Source organism: Mya arenaria, chromosome 2 (assembly GCF_026914265.1).
Source record: "Mya arenaria isolate MELC-2E11 chromosome 2, ASM2691426v1".
NCBI classification, from domain to species: domain Eukaryota; kingdom Metazoa; phylum Mollusca; class Bivalvia; order Myida; family Myidae; genus Mya; species Mya arenaria.
The window spans coordinates 29,151,753-29,170,029 of NC_069123.1; the positions used below are offsets into that span (position 1 = coordinate 29,151,753).

The 18,277-nt window shown below is 38.3% G+C and overlaps 1 protein-coding gene across 1 annotated transcript; it reads left to right on the forward strand.

Annotated features, from left to right (window-relative positions):
• The first annotated feature begins 178 nt into the window (after positions 1–178).
• On the forward strand, positions 179–1,511 carry LOC128214158 (neuronal acetylcholine receptor subunit beta-3-like). Its single transcript, XM_052920480.1, has 2 exons — positions 179–865; positions 1,080–1,511. The coding sequence occupies exons 1-2, from the start codon at positions 179–181 to the stop codon at positions 1,509–1,511; spliced, it is 1,119 nt and encodes a 372-aa protein (XP_052776440.1).
• The last annotated feature ends 16,766 nt before the right edge of the window (positions 1,512–18,277 follow it).

Below are 18,277 nucleotides of genomic sequence, written 5' to 3' on the forward strand. Positions count from 1 at the left end.
CAAAAAACGATAGCATTATAATGAAAGCATTAGTTCAATAACTTATATAAGCATTTAAGCTATCATCTTAACCTATTGACCGTACGGAAAATTAAACCTCAGCATTGATTGAAATTAAAATATCTCACTCATAGTTAATCAGTTGTTTCAAAACTGCTTCACAGGACAGACCGTGAAAATGAAGACTGTTGAACCATTCCGTGTGTTTCTAACCGTTATGGTGTTGAAAACTTTATTTCCTTACTCGCTCGGTAAAAATTACACTAACGTGATCGATCTCCGAACGGCTTTGCTAACAGATTACCACGCGGATATTGTGCCTCTAGCAAACCAGTCGTCCACCATGAAGGTGAACGTTACGCTCTATCTTTACTCGTTGTTGGACGTTGATAGCGTTAAGGGGTCAATGACGATGCCGCTAATGACAATGTGCACGTGGATGGACGAACAATTAACATGGACGCCGTCAGATTACGGAGGTGTTGAGGAGATTGCGTTCTACCAGAGCGAGGTTTGGAAACCCCCATTGAGCCTTGGTACGCCCGTCGAGTTTGTCATCATGCAAAACGACATGATGCATGTGATTGTGATGTATAACGGAATGGCCATGATGTCCCCTGGAAATATCATCGAGAGCGCCTGCACTTTCAACATGAAGTTCTGGCCCTTTGATAAACAGGTATGTGATGTGAGTTTCTGGGCCTACGATGTTATAGACAACCAAGTGGAACTAAATATTCCTGACGACGGTTTTGTCAGCCTTGTGACCAAAAACGCTGAGTGGATATTAGAATCTACGAGGTTCTTCAAACGGCAGTCTGGAATGATGAAAGAAGTCGTTTTTTCGGCTGTACCTGAAACGCCAGTCAGGGTTTTATGTTTTGACCATTCTGCTACCAATAATTGGTTTGTCATTTCTTGGAACAATGGTGTTTCTTCTACCTGTGGGTTCCGGAGAAAGGGTTGGGTTTTCAATGACAGTCATGCTATCTCTGTCAGTGTTTCTGACAGTTATTGCAGACGAAATGCCAAAAACCTCGGAACCTATTTCCATAGCCGCAGTACTAATTGTTTTGCAGACGGTCTGTGGCCTCACAGAGACTATGATCGCAATCATGACTGAGGTACTGAACGCCAAACATGAAAAAGAAAAACAGCCAGGATGGTGTAAAGCGTTTGTAAAAGCCTCACAATATAAGTTTTGTTTCAACAACAAAGTCGAGGATGAACTTCAACATGATAACAGAGCGGCAAAAGGAAAGCCTACATCAGCGAAAAGAAATAAATCCCTAGCATCCAACAAAGAAACTATTCTAAAAAAAGAGATTGATGACAGAAAAATAGACATAGATAACAATAGCGATGAGGATACAGATGAGACGTCTCAGTGGAAACACCTCTGTGATGCGATAGACAAAGTTTCATTTTGTTTTTTCTTTTGTATTTGTTTGCTAGTTACAATTATTCTTATGGCCTACATGATTGCTGGCTCAGCGTATGAAGAATATTGAATACAATCAAAACCCGCGATGTTGAAGTCCTTGGGACCTTGGTAAATACTTCGAGATGACGACGATTTGATATAATCGAAACACAAAAAGCGTTAAAAAACACCACTTAACTGTTTAGGAATATGTAGAACTTCCAAACCATACATTCGTTTTTTGCACATATGTTAAATATAAAACTCTTTGTCAGATAATGACTCACTTTAAACAAAGGGACATAACATAGGTCAGATAATGACTCACTTTAAACAAAGGGACATAACATAGGTCAGATAATGACTCACTTTAAACAAAGGGACATAACATAGGTCAGATAATGACTCACTTTAAACAAAGGGACATAATATAGGTCAGATAATGACTCACTTTAAACAAAGGGACATAACATAGGTCAGATAATGACTCACTTTAAACAAATGGACATAAAATAGGTCAGATAATGACTCACTTAAACAAAGGGACATAATATAGGTCAGATAATGACTCACTTTAAACAAAGGGACATAACATAGGTCAGATAATGACTCCCTTTAAACAAAGGGACATAACATAGGTCAGATAATGACTCACTTTAAACAAATTGACATAAAATAGGTCAGATAATGACTCATTTTAAACAAAGGGACATAATATAGGTCAGATAAAGACTCACTTTAAACAAAGGGGCATAATATAGGTTGATGCAAACATATTTTTTTAATTGTAATGATTTATTATGATAATAAATAACTTGACTTAAATCATCAAAACAAACAAAAAGCATATGATTTGTGTACCGATAAAAAATGAGATTTTTCAATTATTGACGTTATCGTTGCGTTCATTACTTTCAAAAGTCAAATCCGATAATCTTACTAGATTATTAGAGATAAATCGACAACTCGAGATTTTAAGTATTTTTAGCAACATACGCCGTCAGATTAACAAAATTTATTTTTACTTGAAATCGTTTTATCAATCACTCATTCGATCTTTATTCATTTAAACTACTATGGTATACGTTCATAAGTTTATATGTTCATAAACTTTTTACATACATTTTTTATTTAGGGGAATTTAACTGTGACAAAATACTTATAGCATGATACATGTAAGGGATTTTACTGATAATATGTGATATATATTTGAAACCTGTTAGTCATTCTGCTGTTAATATGTAAGATATCATTTCTGTACACTACACTATAAGATATTCACTAAAAATCATATATTTGTTTCTATTTCAAAACTATTCCATATTCGCATCTCACTGAAATTAACAATGTCAACGAAATGTTTCACCTTATAGATATACTACAACTAGCTTCAATTTTTCGATGTTCATCATTCACCATTTTTGGCATTACCATTATTTATCAGGGGAGGGTTTGGGGGGTTTTTTTTTGGGGGGGGAGGTTAGGTTATCGACCGTGAAACGTGTACAGTCGAATGATAACCGTCCTTTTTTGACATTAGGAATATTTGCATGCAAGCACAGTTTCAACACACATAGAAATGCCGTATTTGCCGAGAAAAAAAGTAAGATTGTGATAAAATCAACACGTTTATTTATAAACATTGCATCGTAACCAACAATATGTTCAGTAACGTTTTTATCTACCAAACTAAGATGCCGATCGAAGAATATGTTTTTCGCTACATAATTGATGCGTATATTTTTTAAAATTTAATAAAAATGTTCACTTACCAGGTAGTATTTGTATTAGAACCGGTATTTATTTTACAAATCCGCCATTTTGTTTGGAATCGAGCACTTTTCTCACCTAATTTTTGCATGAAACGAAATTACATTAAATGAAGTATGTTCGTCATATATCTATAATTCATAATAATTATGTTTATTTTAATGAGATAATGAAATATTTGTTCACAAAGTTCGTTACAACTGTTACTGATCATTGATATCATTTTTTGCCCTTTTGGTTAACATCAGTCTGATATTTTGGTGGTAATTTTTTGTTTAAACGTGATTTGGTTGCTGTTTAAATGTTTATGTTTATATGCTTACTTGATTTTTTATCAATGAAAATTGTATAAGTATTACAATAAACGTTTGGTGATTAAGCTCTGCAAACATGTTACAGAATCACTATGTATTCGTAATACTAATCTCAATAATTATTCATAATAAAGTTCATCCTCTGTTATAATACTGTTTGCAATACGGTGACATTATTTCGTTTTAATGTACATATATTTATACCTTAAACATCAATACTGTACTCTTTTCTTTTCCTTTTCTTTAAAAAAATACTATACTTTTTACCTTGACGATGTAATACAAAATACATGTTTATTTTCGCACTTTCCATTTACATACACTTAACATAAATACTTCAATTCCATGTATTTAGACGATGTACTTATGTAAAGATCTTAATAAACGTATATTATGTGCTTTCATGTTTTAATAAAATGTATCAATATTTAAAAAACAATTTATGTTCTTACCATTCTTGATGCGTTCTGATGCTGTATACCCAAAGGTAACGCTTTAATTTTGTTAAACCAATGGACACTTTTACAGCAAATTCTTTGGGTTCTATCCAAGAAGCAGAAACATAATTGTTATTAATTTCATTTCAAAATAACGTATTTATATAAGTGACTTACAATAAAAACAATGACAGTATAAAGATCCATAAGTTTCCTTTTGATTTCTACGTTTTTACACTTCTCGGGAACGCCATCGACCCCATACAAGCTCCAAACAAGCTTTTTGCGATAGCAGTCGTTTTATCGTTGGCGCTGTCGTGAAATATCAAAATATCGCTATCGAACCTATACTACACCCAAACCAAACTCTCTGTTAAACCATTAGTTTTATCGCTGGTTCCGCCGTGAAATAAAAAAATATCGCGATAGAAATTATACTACGCCCCAAACATACTCTCTGTCATAACATCAGTTAATATCGCTGGTTCCGCCGTGAAATATCAAAATATCGCGATAGAAATTATACTACGCCCAAAACATACTCTCTGTCATAACATCAGTTTATATCGCTGGTTCCGCCGTGAAATATCAAAATATCGCGATAGAAATTGTACTACGCCCAAAACATACTCTCTGTCATAACATCAGTTTATATCGCTGGTTCCGCCGTGAAATATCAAAATATTGCGATAGAAATTATTCTTCGCCCCAAACATACTCTCTGTCATAACATCAGTTTATATCGCTCTTATTTGACATTTTTAACGATGTGTTTTTGTTTTTATACACGAACTTTTTGTTCACTGCCTGGCCTTATAAATTTTACCATCGGATAACAATCTCTTGTATTGCTTTGAACAGTGACAGCCATACTCTTCATATAAGGGGGGAGTATGATCAGTTGTTGCAGTTATGCATTATGAATATAGTGCCAGGATTTTACTCCCATGTTCTCGGCTATTTTTATTAAAAAGTTTGATTATGTAATAATAAAGTTGCACTTTAATCGTACTGTTATTCTATGCCATACACGCTATAGATAGAAATATTGCGCAAATAGCTCACAATTTATGTATAGTAACCAGGTTTGCGAAGATTATTTAGAGGTTAAACGTACAGTGTGTACATACCACTTGATAAATTGCTTCATAAATGCTACGTCGGAAGGCAAAAAATGCTAATGTTAAAGGTTTGTCTTTAGTCGGACAGTAGGGCGCGTGGGATGGTGTCAAACAGGTAGTTTTGCTTTGGAGTGATGAAACTGGATCTGTAGGTAGTTCATGTGAAAACGTACACTCGGCTTGATTTTGTGATCAGAAGGGTCAGGTTAAGGTTGATGAAAATAGAATTATTATTTTTTAGTTGGCGCATTGATGTATAGTTATGAAATTCGGTGTGTATGTTGCTAATGTGAAGAAGTAGGTTTGGTTTGCTATTGGCGTTGGTTGGGTCAATGTTGTTGTTAATAAAATAGTGAATGGGTTTCGCTAGAAGGTAGCTTATGAATAGAAAGACAATAGAATTGATTTGAGGGTGAATACGGTCAATGTCATTTTTACTAAAAACAGAAAAAAAATGTGTTCTTGTCTTTAATTTAATGTATATTGATGAACAATGGTATATACCAAGTTCATGTGAATATGTACATTGGAATTATGTCATTGGTTGATGGAATTGAAGGTCGAGTTCGCTGTCCAATGGTTAATACACATAGAATTGTGTCTGCTAAATATCTTAAACTTATATTGGCAATACTTCTTGTGTATAAAGCGAGTGATTGTTTCGGTAGGGTCATGGTCAATGTTGCTGTGACTATCACAGATAAATGGTTTTCGCTAAATAACATCGGTAAGAATTGGTGTACGATGATAAAACTTGTTTTGTCATAAGCTTATGTGAAGACGTAGCATGGAATTGCTTTTAGTATATTTGGTAAGGGTCGCTATTACTAATAAAAATAGAAAAGTGGGTCCAGCTCAAGTAAATAAATTAGGTTTTACTTAAAGTGCTGAAACTTGGTATATACATCTTATGAAAAGGCATACATTGGGATTGCATTTAGGAGTGACTCAAGGCCAATGTGGCTGCTACTTAAAGAAGAAAAAGTGAAATTAGCAATAACCTTTGTTATAATTTATTTATTCTGATGAAACTTTTCGAGCATGACACTTATGTTAAAACAGTGGTTAGGGCACTCGCGTCTCAGTTCGATTCCCGGCCTGGTCACCAAGCCGGACATGTGGGTTTCCTCCGGGTACTCCGGTTTCCCCTGACTCAACACAAGACCAGAGTCTCGCGTAACGATAGTTATCATAAATCGTAGATCGACAATAAAAGTAAAACAACATCAGAAATATTGTTGACCTGGATCGTAGATCGTAGATCGACAATGCATTGTCGACTTAGATCATAAATCGTAGATCGACAATAAAATTAAAACAACATCAAAAGTATTGTTGACCTGGATCGTAGTTCGTAGATCGACAATGCATTGTCGACCTAGTTCATAAATCGTAGAAATCGGTTGACCTGGACCGTAGATCGTAGATCGACAATAAAACGGAAATATAAATCGACTTTTATTGTCGATCTACGATCTACGATCCAGGTAAACCGATTTCTATGTGTAACAGGGTGTCGATCTACGATCTACGATCCAGGTCAACAATAGTTTTATGTATAACAGGTTGTCGATCTACGATCCAGGTCAACAATAGTTTTATGTATAACAGGTTGTCGATCTACGATCTACGATCTAGGTCAACAATAGTTTTATGTATAACAGGGTGTCGATCTACGATCTACGATCCAGGTCAACAATAGTTTTATGTATAACAGGGTGTCGATCTACGATCTACGATCTAGGTCGACAATATTTGATGTATTTTAGTTTGTCGAGCTACGATCTATGACCCAGATCAACCGATTCATATTTCCGTTTTATTGTCGATCTTCGATTTATGATCCAGGTCAACAATGCATTGTTGATCTACGATCTACGATCCAGGTCGACCAATTTATTTATTTTTATGTTGATGTACGATCTACGAGCTACGCGCCAACTTCACACACCTGTTGTATTCCTGTTACCTTATTATAACATTGTTGTATTTACCTATTGCCTAAAACCATTATTTCAAAATATGACTGAATATGTGCGTTAAATTACCATGTGATTGTTTGTTTGAATGTTCTATGTCTTTGGCGTTGACTCTGTGCTTGTTTCTGTAGTTTTTGACTCTGTGCTTGTTTCTGTAGTTTTTCATATTCATATCGAGGAGAGGGTGAATAACTCATACAGTCAGTGTAAATATGGACAAAATCGATTACGCTCCCTTCTTCAAAATCTTACATTCTGGTTAGTGCGTTACACCTACAGTATTAAATAAGATACACACCATCAATAATCGTTTTGTCAAGGTAAGCCCCTACAACCGTGGCCTAGTGGTTAAGCGTCCGCCTACGGAGCGAGAGGTCGTGGGTTCGATCCCTTGCCGCGTCATACCAAAAGACGTTAAAAATTGGTACAAGTAGCTCCCTTGCCTGGCGCTAGGCATTTAAAGGCAAGTGCTTGGAAAAGTGGTGTACTCAGTACTGGTTTAACCCAGGAAAGTTGTACCCCGTGTATCGGTGCTTTACACCGAGCACGTAAAAGAACCAAGGGGTCTCGCACCCGGACTTCCTTGTACCCCACCACTGTCTCTTCAGCGTGCTGTCCCTTCAGCAAAAACAAAGGACCCCGTTGGAAATAAGTGCTTGCACTTTCACGGGTTATCCTTGAACGCAAGGTCCAAAGAAATACACATACACAACATTTTAACGACTTCTGCTACGACATTACAAACTAGCTTCGATAGGAATTCGAAGAGATGTCACATTATGCCGGTAGAAATGAAATTGCTGTCGTCATATGTTGAACAGTGTCTGAAACGCATTTTTTTTATATAATCCATACGTTGTTGACTATTGTCAAATAATATCACCAGTTCTCATTTTCGTCTGTTTTCGACATGGAAATATAATTGCCGAGTGATGACACTATATACTACGATTCAAGGCGATAAACGCTAATCATTTATCGACATAGGTTTATTTGGAATCACTACGACGTTTCTTTGAGCATCTGCAACAAATTTACGACGACTCGTGAGTTTATTTATGATCAAAGAATGTTTAAGCCCACACTACTTCGTAAAAGTCGAGTACGGCATTCGATATGATTTTCCTGGCACTTCGCCGCGGACCATACGTGGATCAAAGTCGGATCTATGGCATGTTGTAATATAACGTCTAAGGCCGCATGTCGCCATAAGTGTTATGCCCCTTGGCAATATTTAATTGTCTACCATGATAAATCGAATGAAATTTAATATTACGCCTTTGCTAATGTTTCAGCTTTACCTGGGACCTAGCGTTCTCGAGCCGTACCGAAGACTGAAGACTCAAAACAGTTGATCTTGATTTTGTTGTGAAATAAGTATCCACAGAGAAGTGAGGATAAATATAACTTGGTAAATTACATGCGACTAGTTTTACTATAATTGTTTATATTTTGCCAAAATAAATGCTATTCACTTCTTTTTGTATAAAAACACACACACTTGAGTCGCAAACACAAACTATAATAGTCTAGACGTTAGTAAATATCTCTTTTGTCATGGGTCTAAGGGCCCGTATTCACCAACGTCTGGAGTCTGAGGGCCCGTATTCACTAACATCTGGAGTCTGAGGGCCAGTATTCACCAACGTCTGGAGTCTGAGGGCCCGTATTCACCAACGTCTTGTGTGTGAGGGCCAGTATTCACTAACGCCTGGAGTCTGAGGGCCCGTATTCACTAACGTCTGGAGTCTGAGGGCCAGTATTCACTAACGTCTGGAGTCTGAGGGCCCGTATTCACCAACGTCTTGTGTGTGAGGGCCCGTATTCACCAACGTCTTGTGTGTGAGGGCCAGTATTCACTAACGTCTGGAGTCTGAGGGCCCGTATTCACTAACGTCTGGAGTCTGAGGGCCAGTATTCACTAACGTCTTGAGTCTGAGGGCCCGTATTCACTAACGTCTGGAATCTGAGGGCCCATATTCACTAACGTCTGGAGTCTGAGGGCCAGTATTCACTAACGTCTGGAGTCTGAGGGCCCGTATTCACTAACGTCTTGTGTGTGAGGGCCAGTATTCACTAACGTCTGGAGTCTGAGGGCCCGTATTCACTAACGTCTGGAGTCTGAGGGCCCGTATTCACTAACGTCTGGAGTCTGAGGGCCAGTATTCACTAACGTCTGGAGTCTGAGGGCCCGTATTTACTAACGTCTGGAGTCTAAGGGCCAGTATTCACTAACGTCTGGAGTCTGAGGGCCCGTATTCACTAACGTCTTGTGTGTGAGGGCCAGTATTCACTAACGTCTGGAGTCTGAGGGCCCGTATTCACCAACGTCTTGTGTGTGAGGGCCAGTATTCACTAACGTCTGGAGTCTGAGGGCCCGTATTCACTAACATCTGGAGTCTGAGGGCCAGTATTCACTAACGTCTGGAGTCTGAGCGCCCGTATTCACCAACGTCTTGTGTGTGAGGGCCAGTATTCACTAACGTCTGGAGTCTGAGGGCCCGTATTCACTAACATCTGGAGTCTGAGGGCCCGTGTTCACTAACGTCTTGTGTGTGAGGGCCAGTATTCACTAACGTCTGGAGTCTAAGGGCCAGTATTCACTAACGTCTTGTGTGTGAGGGCCCGTATTCACTAACGTTTGAAATCTGAGGGCCCCTATTCACTAACGTCTGGAATCTGATGGCCCGTCTTCACTAACGTCTTGAGTGTGAGGGCCCGTATTCACTAACGTCTGGAATCTGAGGGCCCATATTCACTAACGTCTTGTGTGTGAGGGCCAGTATTCACTAACGTCTGGAGTCTGAGGGCCCGTATTCACTAACGTCTGGAATCTGAGGGCCCATATTCACTAACGTCTTGTGTGTGAGGGCCCATATTCACTAACGTCTTGTGTCTGAGGTCCAGTATTCACTAACGTCTGGAGTCTGAGGGCCCGTATTCACTAACATCTGGAATCTGAGGGCCCATATTCACTAACGTCTTGTGTCTGAGGGCCAGTGTTCACTAACGTCTGGAGTCTGAGGGCCCGTATTCACTAACGTCTGGAATCTGAGGGCCCATATTCACTAACGTCTTGTGTCTGAGGGCCAGTATTCACTAACGTCTGGAGTCTGAGGGCCTGTATTCACTAACGTCTGGAATCTGAGGGCCCATATTCACTAACGTCTTGTGTGTGAGGACCCGTATTCACTAACGTCTTGTGTCTGAGGGCCCTTATTCACTAACGTCTTGAGTCTGAGGGCCCGTATTCACTAACATCTGGAATCTGAGGGCCCATATTCACTAACGTCTTGAGTCTGAGGGCCCGTATTCACTAACGTCTGGAATCTGAGGGCCCATATTCACTAACGTCTTGTGTCTGAGGGCCAGTATTCACTAACGTCTGGAGTCTGAGGGCCCATATTCACTAACGTTTTGAGTGTGAGGGCCCGTATTCACTAACGTCTGGAATCTGAGGGCCCATATTCACTAACGTCTTGTGTCTGAGGGCCAGTATTCACTAACGTCTTGTGTCTGAGGGCCCATATTCACTAACGTCTTGAGTGTGAGGGCCCGTATTCACTATCGTCTGGAATCTGAGGGCCCATATTCACTAACGTCTTGTGTCTGAGGGCCAGTATTCACTAACGTCTGGAGTCTGAGGGCCCATATTCACTAACGTCTTGTGTGTGAGGGCCAGTATTCACTAACGTCTGGAATCTGAGGGCCCGTATTCACTAACGTCTTGTGTCTGAGGGCCAGTATTCACTAACGTCTGGAGTCTGAGGGCCCATATTCACTAACGTCTTGTGTGTGAGGGCCAGTATTCACTAACGTCTGGAATCTGAGGGCCCGTATTCACTAACGTCTGGAATCTGAGGGTCCATATTCACTAACGTCTTGTGTCTGAGGGCCAGTATTCACTAACGTCTTGTGTCTGAGGGCCCGTATTCACTAACGTCTTGTGTGTGAGGGCCAGTATTCACAAACATCTTGAGTCTGAGGGCCCGTATTCACTAACGTCTGGAGTCTGAGGGCCCGCATTAACTAACGTCTTGAGTCTGAGGGCCCGTTTTCACTAACGTTTGGAGTCTGAGGGCCCGTATTAACTAACGTCTTGAGTGTGAGGGCCCCTATTCACTAACGTCTGGAATCTGATGGCCCGTATTCACTAACGTCTTGAGTCTGAGGGCCCGTATTCACTTACGTCTGAAGTCTGAGAGCCAGTATTCACTAACGTCTTAAGTCTGAGGGCCCGTATTCACTTACGTCTTGTGTCTGAGGGCCCGTATTCACTAACGTCTGGAGTCTGAGGGCCCGTATTAACTAACGTCTTGAGTCTGAGGGCCCGTTTTCACTAACGTTTGGAGTCTGAGGGCCCGTTTTCACTAACGTCTGGAGTCTGAGGGCCTATATTCACTAACGTCTGGAATCTGAGGGCCCGTATTCACTAACGTCTTGGATCTGAGGGCCCGTATTCACTAACGTCTTGAGTCTGAGGGCCCGTATTCACTAACGTCTGGAATCTGAGGGCCCATATTCACTAATGTCTTGCGTCTGAGGGCCGTGTTCACCAACGTCTTGTGTGTGAGGGCCCGTATTTACAAACGTATTTAATCTGGGCGCCCGTATTGTTTAACATATTGAGTCTGAGGGCCCGTTTTCACTAATGTCTTTAGTCTAAGGGCCCGTATTCACTATCTTCTGGAGTCGCAGGGCCCGTATTATTTAACGTTGTAAGTCTGAGGGCCCATATTCACTAATGTCTTGAACAGAGTTTTCTTAAAGCTATAATATGCTTTTCGGTGGTTTTCATAGATTTAACCGTGAAATAAAAATGATATTTCACTATTTTAAACTTTGAAAAAACATTTTTATATTTTCACTGATTTTTTCAAATCCAAATCAAACGTCACCGCGAACAGGGCTGGAACACAACGCCTTCATTTCCAAAATGTCGTAACGGTCGCATATATTTTTCTCGCTTTTCTAAGGAACTACTTCTGAATGTCATTTATATGCTTTTTAGGCATATAATAAAAAAAAGAAGAAAACCCTCTACTTTTTTATTAGTTGTACTAACTAGATGAAGTTTTTTGTTTGTTTTATTTTAAGGTATTCTATCTTACGCCTGTTGCGAACAGGACTCCATTGTCTATTTTCTTGGCATTTAAGTTTAAACATTGACTGATTATATTATAAGAAATAAATGAGCAATTGTCCATCTGTATTTGTGACAAAGGTCTAAAAAACAATAAGGCAATCTCGTGAATGTATCGCAGGACCGTTCAGGAATAACAATATTGTGATTGTGTCCCTTCATTATTCCGAGGAGAATTGAGTGAATGATTAATATTAGGATCACGTTTATGGTAGAAATATTTGCCGTATTTTCCAATTACAAAATAAGTCTCAAAAGAGCGTTGCAATACTCGGAAGATCGTATGAAATATTAAGAGGTAATGGAATGAAACCGTTTAGCACATATTGAGGCGGACCTGCCTTATTATAAAGACAAATGGGCAGATGCGATGCATTAGTGGTCTTTATTAGGCCAAGCAAATTTGTTTCATTTACTGAGAGAATGTGAATTTGTTCTTGATTTTTGGAAAGATATACATTTGGTTCAAGATTGGAATTAGTTTTGTTGATAAATTGGTATAATAGTTCCGCTTAATAAAACAATCTATTAATTGCACATTTGTGTGTGTATTCCACGTGATAAATTGCGTCATAAATGCTGTAAATACTAACAAAGATAACTTCACCATTCCTTCACCATTTTAAATGAAACATGCCGCAGTCTATTCCACTTACGCAGCCCTGCCTTCGGTCTTTTACCAGAGTTTGATTGGGAGTTTGGTTTCTTAAAATACTTCGACAAACCTTTTCACAATACGGCCGTCTGACGGAGCACTGTCAAAACATTGTTTTAGAAACAGGTTTGATGAAACAAATTACCTTATCAAAATCTGGTAATAAAACGAAGGCGGGGCTCTTTATGCGACATAGACTGTCCTTAGTTTCATTTAAAATGGTGTAGTAAAAGAGAAGTTTGTTTTAAGTCTTCCTTTTAAGCAAAATGCTGCCTTCCGACGTAGCATATATGATTCAATTTATCACGTGGCATAGACACACTGCACATGGACATTTATTTATGATGTCACTACCTTGTTGTGAAAAAAGTCACGAACATTTTCAAATAACATTACTTAATGGTATTAAATAATATTTAGATGACATGAAGTAACATTTTAATGATAAATAATGGGCGGAGTCAGCGTAGAAAAATCGTAAAATGAAAACGTTGTCAGTCTATTCGTTTAGTAATCACCTAAGCGTTATATGGAATATAAACAGGCTAATAATATGAATTTGAATTTTAAAATTTGAATAATACTCGATTCTCATTGGTCCGCAAATATAATTGCATGCAATAATTAAGTATACTTGTTGTGTAAATATATCGTCATGCAATATAACATGATTAAATTAAATCGCAATGGGCTTTAGGATAAGCAGAAAACAGGACATATATTAATGATTCATTGTCCAGTGCTGAAGTCAATTTATCTGATCAAGCTAAGCTTTGGTATTAATCGTGTACGATTCTCATGTTAAAAGCAGCACTCTCACAGATTGACAGTTTTGACATTTTTTTAAGTTTTTGTCTCAGAATCAGTTTGTTTTGGTGTCAATTCCTTCAATTTAGTTATATAAGATAATTCACAATAGAACAGATCTCGATTGTTTATGAATCTGCCGAAAATATCAATTCTTTTAAAGCGTTAGTAACGCGTTTAACTATTAAACATCTTTTTTCGAACGTGAATATGAAAAGAGCGATCTGCTATTTTGTCAGCAGTCTTATATCACTGGTTTTCAGACATTGACGCAAAAATCGGCTCATTCCAAGACAATTTTTTTGTCAAAACGGTCATTCATTGAGAGTGCAGCTTTAAAAGATATTGGATATTGGACTTTTAAAATAAATTGTCGATTGAAAACTACGATGGACAATTATTATTTTGTGAAATTAAGGTTTAGTAAGCAACTTGGCTGAATAAAACGAGGTATTAAAGCTTCTTTTACTTGATATGCTCCAAGAAACAGTGGTCTCAGGGGCGAATCCAGGAGTTCACGTAAAAGGGGGCTTAACTTAGGGGCGAAACCTTCTGACTTGCGCCCCTCCCTTAGAACTTTTTTGTTTAAAATGTTTGCATGAAGGTTTGGGATTATCCCCCCCCCATTTTTTTTTTCAAGTCTAAATGGTGGTTTTTGGCGTGTTTTATTTTATTTCTTTATTTCTCCATTATTGAAATATAAGCAAACATGGATGATTTAAGGGGGTTGCACACAGGATCCGCGCCCCCAATGGTCTTTTTATGCAGTATTTCAGGCAATTTAGGCAAATGGATTATGTTGACGAAACAGCCCATATTTCCTAATTTTGTTTCATGAACAAGCTCTCAACCAACAATTGACATAAAAACTGTAATTATGTGTCTGTTCAGAGCTTCGCAATCGAAGCTTCACTTATGCGACTAAATTTCATGAAAATTAAGACAACAAGTTTAGACTAGCCTCTATTTCAGTCACATTGAAAAGATCGCTAACAGATACACTGATGCTTAACGCATTTGAGTGGCATTTTCATCAGCGGTTAGAAATTGTCAATTTTCTTTAAGGACAGATTTGTTTCGATACTCAGCATTGTCATTATCTACGATCTTTTGTTGCACTGCATCGACTTCCAGAAATAATCACGGACGAATTATGTTCCAACAGAAGAGGGGAATTAGATTTACATAAGCTGACGTGTGCTTACAACCCGTCCAAGTTTGGTGACTCCTCAAACAAGACCCTGGCTCCCGAGTAATCTGCTTTGTTTTACTTGTCAGCCAACAAACTGGCTATTGATGAATTAGAAAGACAAAACAAATGTCTTGTAGATGAAATCGCGTCCAGTTCATCGCCTTACAAGTAACTAGAAGTAAGATCGACTCACTTTTCGTCCATTCCATCATATAAAATGGATGGACATAGCGATCTTAGTTTAAGAAATAGTAAGATAACATAAATTAAAATCAAAATGATAAAGAATAGGTGGAGTGAGCGTGGCGATTGAGCCCTTCTAAATCATTAAGATTTTATTTCATGTCATCTTACTTACTTTCAATAAATCCTCATTGGCTGACACATTGTCAACGCAAAATTTGACGCAGGGGTTGTGTATCGGATGAGTGACATTGGGCGGACCCGTAAATAACCGCTAAAGTTGATTTTCTTATTGATTTAGTCCAGTACATAATGGTTGCCCATCCGCACTTACATTTGCTTTTTATGTTGGATGTATTTTAAGTTTTTGTTTGTATGCTAATGCAAGATGTGTCTTTTTTGTGCAGTATAAAGCCTTCGTTGTAAAAAAAAAAATGTATTGGTGCGTTTCATGTACAGTCAAAATTCGCTAGGTCGAGGTCATTTGGACCTCAAAATAATTAGAGATAACGAACATTCGATACAACCGACATGCAAAAACATGTCAATCTCAACCAATCACATTGGAAAAAGTTCGATATAACCAAACATCGAAATAACATAGTTCGACATAACGAGTTTCGACTGCCGTAATTGAAATGCATATTAGGATTCTCTGAACTAAAGGTCAGCGGTTAAAAAGGTTGAAAGGTGAAATCCCCGTCACTAGCCCTTACATACCAAATACTCCCTTTCAAGTCTACAAGAATCCTTCGTAGGAATTAAAAATAACTATTGTGAGAGTCTGCTCACTGAATAATTCCACATATTAGTTGTACTCCTACCGCGTACCATCCTCTTGAGTCCCGAATATCCCCTAAAAAGTCCCGGAAGATCCAGTACTAAAGTCTGTGTGTCTGTATGGAGTGGAGGCGGAGGGGGGGGGGGGGGAGGTTCGGGGGTCGGCCTCCTTGTAAATGGTGTTCAATATCAGTTTCAGTGGTATCAGCTTTTGTTCTCGTTATTAAATACAATTATTCACGTTTTGAAAAATATAAACTTTATTTTCAGAAGATTGGTTCAAGTACTAGTACTTCAGTACTTAGGTGGATTAGTTTGGCGGGACACTAGTAACATGATTTCCTCGTGTTTTTGTGGGTATATGGGGAAAACGGTTTTGCATATTTATTTTCATTTACAGAATTCCACTGTTTTATTGCCTAACATAAGTAAGTAACGTATTTGTTACTTTTATGATTTAAGATTTACCGTATGTTTAGTTTCGTTCCAGTTGTTTCATGATGTTTTCTAAGATACCAGTCATTATTGATGTTGCTGACTCTAAGGACGGACGTGGCCACGATTGACCAAGGTTACGACCCAGATGTGCTCAGACGCTATAACCGATCTTCCAGCATCCGAATACTGCCTTTTCCTGTGTACATGTTCACCAAATACATTGCCAATTCCTAAACTGTTTGTGTTGTTGTATTTTGAGATTAGTGAATAAATAGTATACTCACGTATTGAGTGAGTAAAGGATATTTACACTAATAATTGATTTTACTACGCAGCAAAGTATTCTATTTAAGTGTTATTGTTTGTGTTCGATCTTCTAAACAAATCAATCGGCAGGCCGCTGCAACTAATTTCTAAACTATCGTATTGTTTGACATGAAATATCTACATAATAACCAGCGCGATTCCGTCCGACAATCTCATTGGCGGAAACATGCGCGCAAACAATAAATAGTTTGTGTGTGTGTTTGCTTTATCAACCAAGCAAAGCATGATAATTAAGTAATCTGAAACCATTCTGGATAAAACTATTCTGACTAAAATGATCAGGAAATGTGTTGATGTGTTTTTACCCCATTCGCCAACTATTAAAAGGACTCGCTCATGTTTTGGTAAACAAAAACACTTGTTGTTTTCTTCATGCATAATTCATGTGTAGCAAATCATAGGGCGTGTTTAACCTAAGATACTGACGGCTGGAATCCTTCAAGAAATGTTTATACATGTTCAAATATTGTCTTTGAAGTCCATGATTTTGGATAGCGCTAACGCTTTTTAACACAGGGGTTAAAGGTTAAAGTATCCTCAGTTTCCGAAGAGTATTCGTGGGCCAGGGGTTTTGTTGTAAGTTTCCTATTTTTTCCTTGACTTTACCGGAGCGGGTCGCCTCCCCTCTTAAAGCAGAATCGTTTTATAGTTTAAATGTATTTCTTTTCTGCATATTCCGCATAAAAGAGTAAAATAGTTAAGTGTTTTAAGATAAATTACCGTGGAAAAAACAAAGGGTGCCAAAAAATGAGCGAATCCCTTTAAGTCACTCGCCGTAGGTTTAACTTGACTGTTGCTTCCCACACCACCAGATACGGACAATCAATCACTCTGCCGTTATCCGAATTTCACTTATGCAGTAGGAGAATCAACGCATTGCCTCCACGAACCTGACACCAAATCTAGACAAATAGCATCGGTATCTGCAAAATAAATATGGCCCACGAATCCCTCCATACATTTCTGCCAAAGACTTCATTTTCTGTCGCAACTCTATCATAATCAATGTCAAATATTAGCTCAAAATTGGATAAATTCTAGACTGCAAAACGAGCCCTTGATGGAACAAATCATTAAATTAGTTAGCTTAATAGAATTTCTCTTATGGGAACATTTATTTCCCTGGTATCATTCTTGCTTAAGTCAGGCCCGCGCAAATAATTGATACAGATATTTGCGAGGCCATCCATTCTTCTACAGATTGCGAATGGCTGACATAGATGCATTTCTGTCAGTGGGGGCTTTGTTTTCGTTTAAATACAATTGATCTCGAACGGCACATTCAATATCTTGATACATGTATGTTTTCCAACAACAAAATATGAAAGCCATTTTCCTACCATTTTAAGCAAATAAAGTATGTGTTTATATCAATATAAAACCTAGTATTAAAAAGATACTCGATGACAATTTGTTTCAATATTTGGTGTTAAAGCTGTGCTTAGACTCCTTTGCTATATAGATATGGCCTATATACGGTGATAGGCGTTGAAGCAGTGTATAGACTCCTTTGCTATATAGATATGACCTATATACGGTGATAGGCGTTGAAGCAGTGCATATAAATACTCCTTTGCTATATAGATATGGCCTATATTCGGTGATGGGCGTTGAAGCAGCGCATAGACTCCTTTGCTATATAGATATGGCCTATATTCGCGGATAGGCGTTGAAGCAGCGCATAGACTCCTTTGCTATATAGATATGG

What these genes read in the sequence shown, in the direction of transcription:
- LOC128214158 (XM_052920480.1), top strand. Translation starts at nt 179, where the DNA reads ATGAAGACTGTTGAACCATTCCGTGTGTTTCTAACCGTTATGGTGTTG. An exon ending in CGGCTGTACCTGAAACGCCA is followed by an intron (nt 866 to 1,079) that starts GTCAGGGTTTTA and finishes ATTGTTTTGCAG; the next exon opens with ACGGTCTGTGGCCTCACAGA.